We start from the raw sequence: 18,184 nt of genomic DNA on the forward strand, positions 1-18,184 counted from the left end.
TTAAGTATGTTATGAATACACCATATGAAAATCTACTACTTCACTAGCCTATATGCATACAAACATATACAAATATGTATATGTATGTATGATGTATGTATGTATATGTATGTATGTATGTATATATATATGAGATGGAGTTTGGGTAAAGTGCCTTATGGGAGTGAATAATGTACCCAGAAGTCACAGGTAGTTACAATAAAATTTCAGTGCCAGGGGTGCGATACCTTATAGCGAGTTGCTGGTCAGAGCAAGACAAACACACTGAGAATTTACATAACCAGATTCCAACTGAATAAAGACAAAATTCATACTGAATAAAAGTCTTTAGCAGAACAGTGATAGTATCCAGCCTAGTATCTCAGGGTTGTTCCAAAATCTTTGATGGTTAACAAGTTACCAAAAGATGGTCCCAAGAATACATCGTTTGAAGTAGCATAGGTTTCTTTAAGTTATTATTAGCAGTCCTCAAAGACAGAACTTGCATATCACCAGCAAAACCCCCTCTGAGTAAGAAAAGCAGCCAAACAAGCCTTTTCATTATACAGGATGTCTGCAATCCAGATGCTCAAAGGCCACATCTGAAACAAGACAACTCCTGGAAGTGTACTCTGAAGAACATCACAGCAGGGATGCTCTAGACTTCCTCCCTCCACAGTTCCTGCCACAATTTATATTCATTTATGGAGATGACTAGACACAGGCCATTGCCATATTCCGGGGCTAGGAATGGCCTCACTGTTTGTTATTCCAAATCTTTTTTGGGACTTTTGTTTTAGAAAGATACGAATCTGTTAAACACAAATGAGACAGTCATGTGGCAAAGAGCCAGAAAAAATGGTGAGAAAAACATATCTCAAAAGATAAATCCTGGGCTGGAGAGATGGCTTAGTGGTTAAGCGCTTGCCTGTGAAGCCTAAGGACTCCGGTTCGAGGCTCGGTTCCCCAGGTCCCACGTTAGCCAGATGCACAAGGGGGCGCACGCATCTGGAGTTCGTTTGCAGAGGCTGGAAGCCCTGGCGCACCCATTCTCTCTCTCTCCCTCTATCTGTCTTTCTCTCTGTGTCTGTCACTCTTAAATAAATAAATAAATAAATAAATAAATAAATAAAGATAAATCCTGGGTGGAGACATGGCTCAGCAGTAAGAGACACTTGCTTGCAAAGACTGATGTTCAATATTTGATTCCCCAGTGCCCACATAAAGCCAGACTTATGAAGTGGCACATGTATCCAGAGTTTATTTGCAGTAGCAAAAGGTCCTGGTACACCCATACTCACTCTCTTTCTGTCTGCCTCTTTCTGTCTCTCTCTCTCTCTCTTTCTCAAATAAATAAATAAAAAATATTTTAAAAACAAATTTAGTATTAAAAATAAATGAAATTTGTATGTACAAATCTAAAAATATATGTAAAAGGTCTTCATGAAAAAGTTTCAAAACTCTGATGAAACAAACCAAATAAGACAGAAATAAAGTGATTAACTATGTCCCCACTACAAAGAATCATTTTAAGATGTCAGACCTTGATGTATAGATATTCCCAAAGTGCTGACAACTTACTTTATTGATATTAACAAACTGATTCTGAAGTGTATACCTTATTTCAAGAATTACTACAAAGTCATAGTAATCACGATAAGGTGATTTTTTTTGAGGCATGGTTTCACTCTAGTCAGGATGACCTGGAATTCACTATGTTATCTCAGGGTGGCCTCAAACTCATGGCGATCCTCCTACCTCTGACTCCTAAATTCTGGGATTAAAGGCATGAGCCACAATGCCCAGCTAATAAGGTAATAATTTAAAAGACTATACTAATATATTCATGGAACAGAAATATAAAGTCCAACTATAAGCCTCCTTGTTAAGAAAGAAAAGCCATTTCAATAGACACAGAAGTGTCTTTTAGTAGATAGTTCCAGGACAACTGATATACACATGGTAAAAATTAAGCTAAGAGAAATCTTAAAACCTTTAGGAAAGTAAAATGAAAATGTATCATAATCTTAAAAGTACATAACTCCTAGAAGGTAACAGAATGAATCAAGATAAGCTTATGTTTCATGATGACTTTTTAGATTAAACAACAAAAGCATGACCCATGAAAGAGAAAACAAGAAAATTGGGCTTCAAAAAAATGAAATAGTTCTTCTCTACAAAAGACACCTGTAAGGAGCTTGGAAGGTTGCACAGTGGTTAAACGCACTTGATTGCCAAGACTGCCAGCTTGGGTTCAATTCCCAAGCCATGTAAGTCAGACAATAAAACTGTCAGAAGTATCAAGTGTTCATCTGGAGTGGCAATAGGCCCTGGTGTGCACATACACATGCAAATAAGCAAACACACAAATAAATGGTTTTTTAACATCAGCTTATTAATTTTGTTTCTTTTTTTGACAGGGGGTGGGGGTTTGAGGTATGGTCTTGCTCTAGCCCAGGCTGACCTGGAATTCACTAAGTAGTCTCAGGCTGGCCTCGATCTCTGCAATCTTCCTACCCTCTGGGTGCTGAGATCAAAGGCATGCACCATGTGCCCAGGTTTAATTGTTTTAAAGAGTATGAATATAAGGAAAAACTGTTGAATGGGTTTTAATAAATTATTCATTGGTCAAATATATATAAAACCTGTTTAATATTTCTCATAGCAGACAAATTGACTAATAAATAAACAATTTGATTAAAAACATTAAGGGCCAGGCTGGGTGTGGTGGCACATACCTTTAATTCCAGCACTTGGGAGGCAGAGGTAGGAGGATCTCTGTGAGTTCAAGGCCAGCCTAAGACTACATAGTGAATTCCAGGTCAGTCTGGACTTGAGCAAGACCCTACCTGAAAAACAAAAACACTAAAGGTCACAATCTTGAGAACACATTCAAAAGTCCACTTCAATGCCCTCTGGAATCCTTTGTCATTGATCTGAACAGGGATGCGGTTTTGACATTTATCTCTGTTCAATACCAAACTCTTGGGGTAGCGAGTTTCAGACTAAGCACATCTATTATTCATCTGTTTATACCGAACGAGGAAGCCATGAAACAGAACAAGAAGCAGCTGGACATCAATCCACCCAAGGAAGATAAGAAAAGTCCACTGTTCACTATCATCCCCACTATCAATCATGATCTCAGATCCAGGCCCAGTGTTACTGACTTACCATCATCATCCTCTCATTTTCTACTTCGTTGAGCAATTCAGCAAATTCCTTGAATGATTCAGCTGTTAGGAGAGAATAAAAGATAAAGAAAATTAATCATGATACACACACACACACGTGTGTGTGTGTCTGTGTGTGTGTGTGTGTGTGTGTGTAGGCAACAGAAAATAGGAGCCAGGGCTGGGGAGATGGCTTAGCACTAAAAGATGCTTGCTTGCAAAACCTACTGGCCCAGGTTCAATACCCCAATACCCACATGAAGCCAGATACACAATGTGGCACATGCATCTATAGCTCATTTGCAGCAGCAAGAGGCTTTGAAGCACCCATACTTTCTTCTCTCTCCTAAATATAAATACAAATGCACACATGCATACACACACATGCGGGTACACACACGCACACACACAGAGAAAGTGAGAAAGAAAGTAGGGACTAACTCCTCAAGTACACATGGCCACTAGAGAAGACCTCAAATCTAAGGCCAGCAAGAAGATGAATTCAGTGCCTATTGAATGATTTTGTTCTTTTTCTTTCTTTATTTTTATTTAGACTTTATTTTCCAGAAAACAATGCCCCACTCAAAAGTTATCTTGGAAGCCGGGCGTGGTGGCGCACACCTTTTTTAATCCCAGCACTCCGGAGGCAGAGATAGGAGGATTGGTGTGAGTTCAAGGCCACCCTGAGATGACAGAGTGCATTCCAGGTCAGCCTGGACTACTGTGAGACCCTACCTCAAAAATAAAAAAAATTTAAAAAAAGTTATCTTGGAGCTAATATTTTGTTTAATTCTCCTAGTCAGACCTAGTAGTATCTGAGATGCCTCTCATTGTATTGACAGTCAAAAGTGCTATAGGAGGAACAATGGGTGTACTATACAAAGACTGACAGCACTAAGATCTCAAAATTTGAGTTTTGGACCTCCTAGACACGGATCTTAAGTGGTCACCCAAAAATCCATGTATTAAATAAAGACTTGGTCACCAGCCCTTGGCACTACTAAGAAAAGATGGAACATTTAGGGCTTTGTGCCTAATGGAAGAAAGTGAGGTCATTGCAAGCATACTTGAGAAAGGTTTACTGAGATGCCCGATACTTATTGTTTCTCCTTTATTTTAAATTTTCTTTTGTTCATTTTTACTTATTTAGTTGAGAGTGACAGAGGAAAGAGGAAAAGGTAGATAGAGAAAGAGAGAGAATGGGCACAGCAGGGCCTCCAGCCACTGTAACGAACTCCAGACATGTGCACCCCCTTGTGCATCTGGCTAATGTGGGTCCTAGGGAATCAAGCCTTGAACTGGGGCCCTTAGGCTTTACAGGCAAGCACTTAGCTTCTAAGCCCTCTCTCCAGGCCCTGTCTCTCCTTTTTGATTCTCAGCTGCTATAACCTAAATCTGCAATGATCTTCTTCTCTGTAACAGGCCCAAAGCAATGGTCCAAGCAACCATGGGCTAAAGCCTCTTAAACTGTGAGCCAAAATGAATCTTTCCTCCTTTTAAACTGATTAGCTGACAGATATTTTTCCATACTGATCTAAAGCTGACTAACATACCAACCAAGACAAATTTCTCTCAGTTTAACTTTCCATGCCTTAATTTCATCATCTATAAATGAGAATATTAATAATTATTTTAGAACTGGAGTGATGGCTTAGTGATTAAGGTGCTTTCCTGTGAGGCTTATGGACCCAGGTTCAGTTCTCCAGTACTCACATAAGCTAGATACATATGGTGGCACATGTGTTTGGAATTCATTTACAGTGACTAAAGGCCCTGGCACACCCATTCTCTCTCTCCTTCTCTCTCTCCCTCATAAATAATAAATAAATAAAAATTTAAAAATAACTATTATTTTAGAACATTTATGGAAATAGAAGTAAATATGGTTTACCAACATGTTTTATAAAGTGTTGTCCCATTTTTCTTCATTTTGGAATCAGTGTGATGGCATACAAAGCACATTTTAAAAACTAAGTGTTGTTCACACCTATAATCCCAGTACTTGGGATGTAGAGGTAAGATGATCAGACATTCAAGGCTAGTTTCATGTACATAGTGTGAAGCCAGCCTAAGCTACATGAGTCCCTGTCTCAACAAACAAACAAGCAAACAACAACAACAAAATCCAGGTATGGTGGTGCATGCCTTTAATCCCAGCACTTGGGAGGCAGAGGTAGGAGTATCACCATGAGTTCGAGGCCACCCTGAGACTACACAGTGAATTTCAGGTCAGCCTGAGCTAGAGAACTTACCTTGATCAAAAATCACAAAAGAAATTCAACTGAACTTATTAGCTGTGTAGCCTTAGGAGAGTTAATGAATCTTTGTGAGATCCATTTGCTGTAAGCAGAAATTATTCATATGTCATAGGATGGCTATGATGATTAAATAAGATAATACATGTATAACTCTCAATATACATGGCAACCATTCAGTAAATGTTAAATTCTGTTTCTTATTGGGTTGAAAGCAATGATTCTCAATCCTGGTACATTAGAATGATTTGGGGAGATTGAAAACATCAGTGCCACACCCTGCTCAGACCATTATACCAAGATTCATCTGCAAAGAAAAGCACTCAATGGTATTCCTGTACACACACAATACTTCTGGGGTTCTTCCTGACTTTCAGCAATTTTTCAGCTTTCCAGAAGACAACAAGGTATTTGATGATTCAGTTATGACAGTAACCACCTAGAGTTAGTATAGACCCTACAGAAAAAGGGCTCAGCCCCATTAGATTGCTAATGCACATATTTCTGATGCCAATCACGTTTCATATGTTTTAATCTATACTTCTGACTAGCCAGCTATAAATTGAGGTACCCAAGTCACCCTACTTGAATTTGATTATTTTCTAGAATAGTTCACAAAACTAAGAAAAACATTTCTTTTTGGTTCTTTTGGCTTTTCGGGGTAGTGTTTCACTCTAGCCCAGGCAGACCTGGAATTCACTATGGAGTCTCAGGGTGGCCTCAAACTCACTGCAATCCTCCTACCTCTGCCTCCCGAGTGCTGTGTAAGTGTATGTAAACCAGGGCCTCACACATGCTGACAAGTACGCTACCACTGAGCTATATCCTAAGTCCCACTTGTGTATCTTCTTTATAAAAATATGCACACAATTATTTTGCCCACTTTTATTTGGGATCTTTGTTTTTACTGAAGAATTGTGAGTATACTTTATCTATTTTGGGCATAAGTCCCTTATCTGAAATATGGCTTGTCTCCCAATCTGTAAATTGTATTTTACCTTCATTATAGTCCTATAAAAATAAAGGTTTTGAAATAACAAATGATAACTCAAAATGGATCAAAGACCTTAAGGTAAAACCTAAAACTCTGAAACTGCTAGAAAAATATGGAAAACACTTTAAAATATATGCATATGTAAAGACTTTTCTTAATTTTTATTTATTTATTTATTTGAGAGCGACAGACACAGAGAGAAAGACAGATAGAGGGAGAGAGAGAATGGGCACGCCAGGGCTTCCAGCCTCTGCAAACGAACTCCAGACGCATGCACCCCCTTGTGCATCTGGCTAACGTGGGACCTGGGGAACTGAGCCTCGAACCGGGGTCCTTAGGCTTCACAGGCAAGCGCTTAACCGCTAAACCATCTCTCCAGCCCTGTAAAGACTTTTTGACTAGGAATCTAGTCACTTGTAAAATAATCAATAAATAGAGTCTCACAAAATTTTTAAACAGTGTGTACAGCAAGAGAAACTATCAGCAGAGAGAAGAGGTAGCCTACAGGATGGGAGAAAATCTTAGCCAGCTATACTTCAGACAGGAGATTAATACTAAAAATAAAAAGAGCCAGGCATGGCAGCACACACGTTTAAGCCCAGCACTCGGGAAGCAGAGGTAGGAGGATTGCCAAGAGTTTGAGGCCACCCTGAGACTACATAGTGAATTCCAGGTCAGCCTGAGCTAGAGTGAGACCCTATCTCGGAAAACCAAAATAAAAAAATAAAAAAAAAAATAAGTAAGTGAAAATAAAAGAATTGCAAAAAAATGAAATACTAAAAATAAATCTGCCAATCAACAACTTGGCCAATGAATAGAACAGGTAGTTCACCAAAGAAATACAAATGGCCAATAAATATTTGTAAAATGAGTTCAACAGCCATCAGGAAAATGCAAATCAAAACTAGTTTTGAAATGCCATCTCACCACAGTCAGAATAGCTATCATCAAGAAAAGAAGCTAGGGCTGGAGAGATGGCTTAGCGGTTAAGCACTTGCCTGTGAAGCCTAAGGACCCTGGTTCGAGGCTCGGTTCCCCAGGTCCCACGTTAGCCAGATGCACAAGGGGGCGCACGCGTCTGGAGTTCGTTTGCAGAGGCTGGAAGCCCTGGCGCGCCCATTCTCTCTCTCTCCCTCTGTCTTTCTCTCTGTATCTGTCACTCTCAAATATATAAATAAATAAATAAATAAAAATTTTAAAAAAAAAGAAAAGAAGCTAGGGTGACACAGTTCCAGCCCAGCTGTCTCTTCCTTGGAGTCCAATGTGGCCCCTCTATAGAAACATCTTTGGCTCTCTACACTACAGATATCTGTGGTTTTCTGTATGTTTGTCTTGTTCTGTCTTTCACTTGGTGCACCAATCTCTCAGTTTACTTTTCCAGCAAAAATAGATGTTAGTGAAGTGTTGGTCAATGTATCTGAAAGAAGCTCTGGCATGGAGCTGGAAAAACAAGAACATGGGTCAGAAATAATTGTTTCCCTTAAAGGCCTTAAAGAAAGTCAGGCATGGAGTACAGTACACTGAGGAGGAAACAATGAACCTCCTGGAACAATGTAAAAATTGTTCTAATTTTTCTGAATGGCGGCAATTGCAGCAAACTAAGACTCTTTACCAAGAATCCTTACAGGAAAAATAACCAAGGTCAGAAAGAGTTTAATCGGGAGGACCAAAATCTAAGTATTGGAGAGTCATGAAAAGGAAAGTTCAAAAGAAATGGTTGGGGGATAAATGGGTTTATTGGATCAATGATCAATGGCAGGAACCCCCATTTTGTGGTGGTTCTGTCTCTCACCTTTAATATAGTAATTGAAAGTAGAAGTTCAGGAAATCACAAGTGCTTGACCACACATACATGAGGAAAGTGTGAAAATAGTTAATCATTATAGGGGCCTGATGACTATACTTGAGGTAAATAATTATGGGATTGTTTGATGTAAAAAAATAGCAAAAAGTTTCTGTGAATCCTGTGGAACTGTACCTTTCTTGAAGTTTACTCTTTCATGACATGATCAGAAAATAAAAGACCGAGGTTACGAGCTGTGGCAGCAGAGAAGCAGAGAGCAGAGAAAAAGAAAAAGAAAAGAGAAAAAAGGGAAAAGAGAAAAAGAAAAAAGAGAAACAGAAGCAGAGAGAGAGATGGAGAAACTCTGCTGCATTCTGCATTAGCCTGTCAGCTTGCACCAGGAAAAAAAAAGAAGAAGAAGCTACAAGTGTATGGGGAGGATGTAGAAGGAACAATAATAAACTGTTGGTAGAAGTATAACCTAGAATAGTTACATCAGAAGTCAGTGTGGAGGTTTCTCCAAAACTTAAATACTGATCTATCATATGACCCAGCTATAGCACTCCTAGACATAACTCTACATCCTACCATAGTGAAGCTTACACATCCATGTTTATTGATGTTCTACTCACAATAGCTGAACTTCCTATGTCCACCACCCCCTCAGGCAGTACTAGGAATACAAGCATGTACCACCACACCTCACTCATTTTTATGACAAGGTCTCACTATGTGGCCCTACCTGGCCTGAAACTTGCTATACAGAACAGGTTGGGTTGAACTTGAAGTGTTTATCCTGCCTCTGTCTCCCAAAGGCTGGGATCACAGGTATATGCCACCATGATTGGCTTTCTTTTCTTTTGGAACTCAAAAATCTACATAGGCGACTGGGGGAAATGACCAAGATCTGTCCAAGCAACACATTGTTTAACCTAATTAGCAACAAATAACCGGATGTGATGCCCACACAAGTGCAATAGTGGTACACAGCCATGGTGAGGAATCAATTGCTCTTGATTTGGCTAACTGATCCACTCAGTGGTACTAGACCCATAGCTGGAACTGGGAAACAAGTCAGAACCATACCCAAACACAAGCCCACTCTACAATATCAAGCTACCATCAATCACGGGGTATAAGAAGGCCTAAACCTACCATACTGTCTATCAAAAAAGTAAGTGTTATCTCAATTTTCTGGGTGCTAACTTACTCTCCGTTGGAGAATCTGCTTCTCTTTTCCAGACAGATGCAGATCCTAAGAAGAGAGCTGCCCCAACATACCTCAAAAGGGGCCCAACTGAAACTAAGGACAACTGGCGAAATAAGCAAGGGTGATGTTTTCCTGTGAACCGGATACCAGCACAAAGGGTAAGGAGATCAACGCAGAGAAAAATCAACTCCTACCAAATCAGAGAGCCAGAGCCTCAGAGGCCCCCAACACCTCAGCACTGAAGCAGACCAAAAATGAACCCAACATGGCTCAGGGAAATTTTGCGGAAGAGGGGGCGGAAAGAATGTCAGAGTCACATGTTGGGTCATGATATGCAGAGACATTTATCATACCAACAACTGGGGGCTAACTCCACAATGCACGACCCATTTTCATTAACAAGGAGGGTCTTATGGGAGGGGGTAGATCACAGATGAGCCTAAATAATGGTACCAAACTGCCTGTATTTACTGAAAAGAAAACTAATAAATTAAATTAAAAAATAAATAAATAAATTCTTACATGAAAGCTCAATATAAGCATTGGTTTCCTTTAAACTTGGGTTGATGGGAGATACCTAGGATCCAAAAATTTCCTAAAAATTCTGATACCTGCCCCAAGGTTCTGAATAACCACTGATGTTACAAAGTTTATGGAAGTCAGGGCCCTAGGTTCCACTAAAAAGCTTCTGGTTCTGATTTTTTTCTAATTTTATTTATTTACTTGTAAGCAGAGAGAGATAAAAGAGATATAGTGAGAATGGGTGCACCAGAGCCTCCAGCCACTGCAAAAAGACTCCAGATGCAAGCACCACTTTGTGCATCTGGCTCCACATGGGTACTGGAGAATCAAGCTCAGGTCATTAGCCTCTGCAGACAAGCACCTTAACAACTGAGCCAACTCTCCAGCACTGATTCTGATTCTTTTGTACTAAGATACTGAGACTGCGGGTGACTAAGTTCAGCAGGTGATTCCAACATGAAGCCATGTTAAAAATAACTGACCTAGCTGGGCATGGTGGCACACACCTTTAATCCCAGCACTCGGGAGGCAGAGGTAGGAGAATCGCCGTGAGTTCGAGGCCACCTTGAGGCTCATAGTGAATTCCCGGTCAGCCTGGGCTAGAGTGAGACCCTACCTCATAAAAAAAAAAAAAAAAAAAAAAAAACTTACCTACATTATCGTTAAGGTCCCAACTAGTGCTAATAGTTTAAATAAGTTTTCCTTCTGTAATGAATTTGGGAAATATGATTGCAAACCAACACCTTTTCCCATACATTAGCTTCTACCAGTTTCCTACTAGAATCAATAATAGCCCTGAGTTATTGACCACCAACTACATGCCAGACACTGAGCTAAATGACTTACATAGAATATCTCTGACATATGTGCATTTTTTTTTACTTTGTCTTCATAGCCTTGGGAGGTAGATTACACTCCCTACTTCATAGAAAAGGAAAACAGAGGCTCAACACATTCATGTAACTTTGTCATCATTCCCAGGTAATAAGTAAAACCCAAATCTGAAGTGCACATAATATTCTATAGACACCTGGGATTTCTTTGGGCTTCTGATCCATAGATGCAGAGAAGGCGGCAAACAATGCCAGCTGAAGGCATAGGTGTCTTACTCTAGAGCAACAATGAATGTCTTGATGTAGGCTGTGAAGCACTACCTCCCACTTTCCTTGTTGAATACATATTGTTCTGAGTCTCTCCTAGAGCTAAGTTAAGGGATGGAAATCTTCACAGAAGCCCTGTACTTTCTCCATGAACTCTACAATCAGTTTCCTGCTAGATAACTGCTACCTACACTACTGAGTTTCCTTCCAGGACCACTGTGAAAACTTCATTATGTAAAGGCCCTCTGCACATGTAATGTAAAATGTTACAGTGTACTGCCATGTCCCATCCTAACTGATGTCATTTTATCAGTGAAACAGAAGATGTATAACTCAAGGCCAGTAGTGTTGACAACTGAAGAACATGACATACTTCACTATCTCAGCTTCTGGAGCAACAGTTCTTTCTCAACAACAGCTTCCAGGTAGGGACCTTGAAGATGTTTTTCTCAAAGACTCCAAAAATCATCAGTCTCAACTGCCAGAACACTGGTACTCCACCTCAGTACCCCCACAAATTCCAGCTTTCAAAATGACAAATTCAACAAAAACAGTGGCCACAATGGGCCAATGAATTCTCAAAACTGTACCTCAGTCTCCATCAGCAAAAGTCAGTTCATTGTGTCAATATTATTTTGAGTAATAGTCATATAATAATTAGGAGTTTTTGAAGTTGGCAGGCAAATGGTAAGTGAGTTCAAGAGTTATTAAAATTATACATTACAAAGCACCAATGTCGCAGCCAAAAGCTCTTAGGGTGTTCATAGACAAAAACAGTAATCCATTAGTCAGAGAGTAAGTTATTTAGTTATTTTTACTTATAAGTTGTTATATTCAGGGCTGGAGAGATGGCTTAGCGGTTAAGGCGCATGCCTGCGAAGCCTAAGGACCTAGATTCAATTCTCCAGGTTCCACATAAGCCAGATGCTCATAGTGGCACATGCATCTGGAGTTCGTTTGCAGTGGCTAGAAGCCCTGGTGCGCCCATTCTCCCCCCCCCTCTCTCTCTAATAAAAAAATAATAAAATATTTTTTTTCAAAAATTGTTATATTCAAGCTCATTGCCCAATTTTCCTACATGGTTCTAGTTGACTTTTATGGTAAAGTTCAGAGTAGTGTGAGTTAAATCACAATGTTAAACAGGAAGGGTGGCATTGAAAAGATCCCAGGTCTGTTCATTGGCATTAAGGTAAATGAGCACCAGTACAATGTTAGAAAGAAAAACAAGGCATTTATGGAATTACATATATCCTATATCTTCCAGTTTTCAACATCACCAACTCACAGGCAAAGCAGAAGTTATATTTCTTAAAAATGAAAAACAGGCCCAGGATATAGCTTAGAGCTAACATTTGCCTAGAATGTGTGAGGACTGGATTCTAGCCTTAGCATTACAAAAAAAGAGGGAGAAAGAGATTATTGGGATTTAATTTTATATTAACAATGATGTCGAAATTACTAACATTAATATAGGAACTCTGTACACTTGGCATTGATGATCTCATCCCCATTATGATGGCTAACCTTCACTGTCAACTTGACTGCATTTGGAATCACCTAGGTGTGTCCATGAGGAACTTTCCAAAGAGGTTTACCTGAGGCTGGAACATCCACCCTGAATGTAGACAGCAACATTTATGTGCTGAGGTCCACAAGTGAATAAAAGGGGCAAAATGAAAAAGTCAACTAAACACTAGAATTCATTCCCTCTCTCCCTTCTCTCTCCCTCCCCCCCCCTCTCTCTCTCTCTGTCTCTCTCTCTCTCTCTCTCTCCCCCCAATGTGGCTAGTTGCCTCAAAGTCACAGTACCATGCCTATCCTGCTATGAGGACTATGTGTTCTCAAACCATAAACCAAAATAAATCCTTCCTACTTTAAATTGTTTCTTGTCAAGTATTTGGCTATAGCAACAAGAAAAGTAATGAGTACACCCATTTTACAAATGAGAAAAATTAACACTCAGAGAGAGTAAACCACTTGTCAAAGTTACAAATGTATAGAGAAGAAGTCTGCCTCCAGAGCTACTTATATTGTAATCAACTTATAAACCTGGACCAGGACAGACTTTACAAAGTAGAACAAAATACAATCAGTTAATGAAATAACCCAAATACAAATAGCTATATGATAGTTATATTTAATCAAAATATACATCAATATCATTCTCACAAAGATGTTCATTATGATTGTATTTATAACAGCCAAAATACAAATAACCTTAATTCCCCAAAGTAGCAAAATACAAAATGAACTAGAACTCCTATAATAATGATGTAGTCTTGTATACATTATTCTTAATTTGATAAATATGCATTGAGTCTCTATTACATGGCTGACATTCTTTTAGGTGTTGGGGAAATAGCAATGAATAAAACAACATGCTTGCAGCTCCATGAAACTTACAAAACATTTTAAACATTATGGGAAAATGCTTATGATAAAATATTACATTAAATGATCATTGTTACTATTAACGTTTACCTACTTTTACTGCCTTAAAAAAGATATATGAGCCAGGCATGGTGGCACATGCCTTTAATCCCAGCACTCAGGAGGCAGAGATAGGAGGATCACCATGAGTTTGAGACCACACTAAGACTCCATAGTAAAACCCAGGTCAGCCTGGGCTAGAGCAAGTCCCTACCTTGAAAATCCAAAAAAAAAAAAAAAAAAAAAAGATACAGAGGCTGGAGAGATGACTCAGTGGTTAAGGTGCTTGCCTCCAAAGCCTAATGACCTGGGTTTGTTTCCCCAGTATCTACATAAGCCTGATACATAAAGAAGTTTTTGTGCAGTAGCTGGAGGGTCTGGTGTACCCTTTTTCTCTGTGTCTCTCTATTGCTCTCTGCTTACAAATAAGTAAACACATTTTTAAGTGACATACATCAGGCTAGAGAGATGACTCAGCAGTTAAGGTGCTTGCCTACAAAGCATAAAGACCCAAATGCAATTCCCCAATACACATATAAATCCAGATGCATAAGATGGCACATGCACCTGGAGTTAGTTTGCAGTGGCTAAGAGGCCCTGGTGTGCCCATTCTCTCTCTCTCTCTCAAATAAATAATTAAAATTATATATATATATAAAATCTCATATAGCCCAGGTTGGCCTTAAACTTGCTATGTAGCCAAGGATGTCCTTGAACTACCAATACTCTTGCCTTCAACTCCCAAGTGCTGGGATTATAAGTATGAACGACCATGATGATTTATGTGCTGCTGAGCTTTGAACCCAGGGTGTCATGCATCCTAGGCAAACACTACCCTGCCTAAAACTATATATTTAGTATAAACTAAACTGCACACAAAGAAAATGGATACATGTACAGGAAAGGGTTTTAAATATACCAGTATACCCAATATGCTGCCACTATACAAGAATATCATGTCCAGTTGTATACTTTATAATATTTATATATTACTCAAACTACAAAGAACATTTATGAATAATACTGCTTTATGTTTTGGTTATGGGGACAATAACTGTAATTATGTATGTCACTTCTTCCAGTAACAGTAGATCATTCATAAAAGTTCTGTGGTTCAATGTTCTCATTTCACAAGTCTTTTAACCCTCTATCACAAGGCTCGGTAAACTTTCGTATTTGGCTAGAAAGAACCATCAAGTCACTCACACTACTGCTACTAGTAATAAACACTATTGTAACATACAAAACACCTACAGGCAGTATTTATGTAAATGTGGTGGTGTCCTAATAAAACTTTATTTACAAACAGACATAGAGAAATGAGTTTGGCTCAAGACACAATTCAGGCTGGAGAGATGGCTTAGAGGTTAAGATTTTTTGCCTATGAAGCCAAAAGACCCAGATTTGATTTCCCAGGACCCATGTAAGCCAGTTGCAGAAGGTTATGCATACATCTGGAGTTTGTTTGCCGAAGGCCCTGGTGTGGACATTCTCCCTCTCTCTCTCTCTCTCACTCTCCCGCTCGCGCGCGTGCCCTCTCTCTCTCTCTCTCTCTCTCTCTCTCTCTCTCTCTCTCTCTCTCTCTCTCTTTTGAATAAAATAAATAAATAAAAAGACAGTTGACCCTTGCTGTTATGTTCTTAAAGCTGGGGAAAATTAAAAAAAAAAAAAACCTGACCAGAAGCAGTAAACAGGAAGAAAGGGCTTATTCCAGACATAGAGTTTAAAGGGGAAGTTTTATCACAGAGGAGAAAAGCAGCAGGTTCACAACATCACACATCCACAGCAGAAAGAGAACAGAATAGCAAGTTAGCTTTGAACATCCAGTAGGGCTGGATTCAAGGTCCACCCACCGTGACACCCTTCCTCCAGCAAGAATGCACCTTCTAGGGACTAAGTAGGACACTTAAATACAAATACTTGATGCTATAGGGAACATTTACATTAAAACCGCCACTCTTGGGCTGGAGGGATGGCTGAGTGGTTAAGATGTTTGCCTGCAAAGCCAAAGGATGCAGGTTCAATTCCCCAAGACCCATGTTAGCCAGATATACAAGGGGGCACACGTGTATGGAGTTCGTTTGCAGTGACTGGAGGCCCTGGTGCACCCATTCTCCCCCCCCCCCCTCTCTCTCTCTCTCTCTCTCTCTCTCTCTCTCTCTCTCTCTCTCTCATTCTCTCTCTCTTTCCCTCCCCCCTCTTTCTCTGTCAAATAAATAAATAAAAATAGAATATTTTAAGAAATGAAATAAAATAAAATCACCATTCTTCATAACAACGAAATTAAATGCATATTTCCTTATCCTTCTAATGTTTATTCTCAAAGATGGTTCAACTATCACAAAAAACAATTTATCAGATTCAGTTCCCAATGAAGATGTCAAACCTAATGTCTAAAAAGATGTAATTAAATCATTACTTCTTTTAAACTCTAAGGGAAGTTGTTCCTTAGAAAATTCTTACTAAAAGTCATTTTTGGAAAATAAATCACTCATCCACTTTTGTGAAAATATCTATTTTCATACATTAGATGCTTTACGAATACCCCCCTGCAAGCTGAGCCAAAGGCCTCAGTGTAGGTTCAGAAGATGTCTTGGTTGCTTCTATGTGACAGCAAAATCATACTAGCAGAGAACAGTTTCCTTTTCTTTCCTATGCAGCCACGCAGAGGCTTTGCACTAGACTAAAAAGAAGCAAAAGGTGGGCTGGAGAGATGGCTTAGTGGTTAAATGCTCGCCTATGAAGCCTATGGACCCCGGTTCGAGGCTCGGTTCCCCAGGTCCCACATTAGCCAGATGCACAAGGGGGCGCACGCATCTGGAGTTCGTTTGCAGAGGCTGGAAGCCCTGGCGCACCCATTCTCTCTCTCTCCCTCTATCTGTCTTTCTCTCTGTGTCTGTCGCTCTCAAATAAAAAAATAAATAAATAAATAAAAGAAGAAGCAAAAGGTGCAGGTGCTGCTCTGTTTCCACAGACCAAGGCAGCAGCAAGATCGCAGGCCTGCTTCCAGAGGTATATGGCCACACACAGCTGAAGACTTACCAATATTAATCTCATCATCAGTTAGAGTGTCTCCGATGAAATCAAACTGAAATGACTGTAGTGTCTGGGAAAATTTCTGGACTGCAGAGGAATAATCTGCAAAAGAAGAAGATAGCAAATATAGTCAACACTGCTACCCTCAACAAAACTGCAAGTTCAAGAAACCCTCAAAGTTCTAGCTTGTTCTGACCCTTAAAATTGCACTCCTCCAAGGGTCTTCATGAGCATTTGTTGAGCTTCCATTGTGTACAATAATCTACATAGTTTCTCATCTCTCATGAACCAACAGTCCACAAGCATTTGACAAAGAAAGAAATAGCTCCATTTTATATACATGTAGCTCAAAATCCTAGACCTATCAGGCAGAGGTTTATCTAGGCCCCATGTGGTTTACCTGCCTCTCCATGGCAGATTACATGACAATATAGATACCACCTTGACATTTTCCATATTAACTGATGGGTAGCCTGGTGTAGCATACTGTCTGGAAGCAGAACATGTTTAGTTTGACCACAGTATATTTACTATGAGCCCAAGTAATGTAAGCAATGAATGAAGGGAAAGAAATGTGTCATGACCATAAAAATGCTCTTAATTTGGACAAGAACTCTTAACATTCATTTGTAAACATTCAATAATGGTATGAAATTGAAACATATTTTTCCTATATTTTAGAGAAAGTATTTTTACTGATCTTAAAATATATATATATATATTATCTTCAGCAAAAGGTTCAACAAATCTCTTGAACCATGCTACTCCCAGAGTGAGTCTCTGGCCTGAAAGGTTGGAAGACAGTGTTTCAAGCAAATGGGCCCAGAAAACAAGCAGGGGTCACTATTCTAATACAGGAAGGCTACTAAAGACTTCAGACTAACATTAGTTAGGAAAGATAAGGAAGGTCACTTTATATTGATTAAAGGAATACTCCAACAGGAGAACATTATAACCCTAAACATCTACATACCTAACATGTAGCAGGATACAAAATAAACACACAGAAATCAGTAGCCTTCCTGTATGCTAACAACAAACACAGAGGATGAATTCAGAGAGTGCTGGGATTAAAAACGTGCCAAGAAGTCTCAAATAGTACAAGCTGCTGGTTATCAGTTGCTTAAATTTATTTCAAAAAGGAGTAAAATGGATTATCTGAATTTCCACCAGTAGCTCAAGTTCAAAGATTGTTGACAAAACAAAAAGAAACCCAGAGTATCTAGTCTCATGCAAAGGCTAAGGCTCTGGAACAGGAAGCAGCCCTTGGCTCATGAATACATGCTTGATTTCAACTGCCAACACAGTGGAGAGGGCCAGAGAGCAACGTGGTGTCCTTGCAAGCAACTCTGGGAAGCCATTTCCAGGTTAGCAAGCCTACAGTCGCCTCTCCCTATGTCACTCTTGATTGTCAAAAGCCACTAAGCTTAATGGTAAAAAAGAATGAATCTGTAGGGCTGGAGAGATGGCTTAGCGGTTAAGCGCTTGCCTGTGAAGCCTAAGGACCCCGGTTCGAGGCTCGGTTCCCCAGGTCCCACGTTAGCCAGATGCACAAGGGGGCGCACACGTCTGGAGTTCGTTTGCAGAGGCTGGAAGCCCTGGCGCGCCCATTCTCTCTCTCTCCCTCTATCTGTCTTTCTCTCTGTGTCTGTCGCTCTCAAATAAAATAAATAAATAAATAAATAAAAATTAAAAAATAATT

The 18,184-nt window shown here is 39.6% G+C and overlaps 1 protein-coding gene across 4 annotated transcripts in view; it reads right to left on the reverse strand.

The window, feature by feature from the left end:
* Window positions 1–18,184, reverse strand: part of Ophn1 (oligophrenin 1) — a 344,008-nt gene that overhangs the window by 189,152 nt on the left and 136,672 nt on the right. For all 4 annotated transcript variants that reach the window (XM_045140247.1, XR_006634606.1, XR_006634604.1 and 1 more), the window contains exons 3-4: window positions 16,489–16,584; window positions 3,154–3,215 (exon numbers count right to left, since the gene is read on the reverse strand). In XM_045140247.1, the coding sequence (XP_044996182.1) occupies window positions 3,154–3,215; window positions 16,489–16,584 (158 nt within the window). The remainder of the gene's footprint in view (window positions 1–3,153; window positions 3,216–16,488; window positions 16,585–18,184) is intronic.

The sequence above is a fragment of the Jaculus jaculus genome, chromosome X, assembly GCF_020740685.1.
Source record: "Jaculus jaculus isolate mJacJac1 chromosome X, mJacJac1.mat.Y.cur, whole genome shotgun sequence".
In the NCBI taxonomy this organism is placed as follows: Eukaryota; Metazoa; Chordata; class Mammalia; order Rodentia; family Dipodidae; genus Jaculus; species Jaculus jaculus.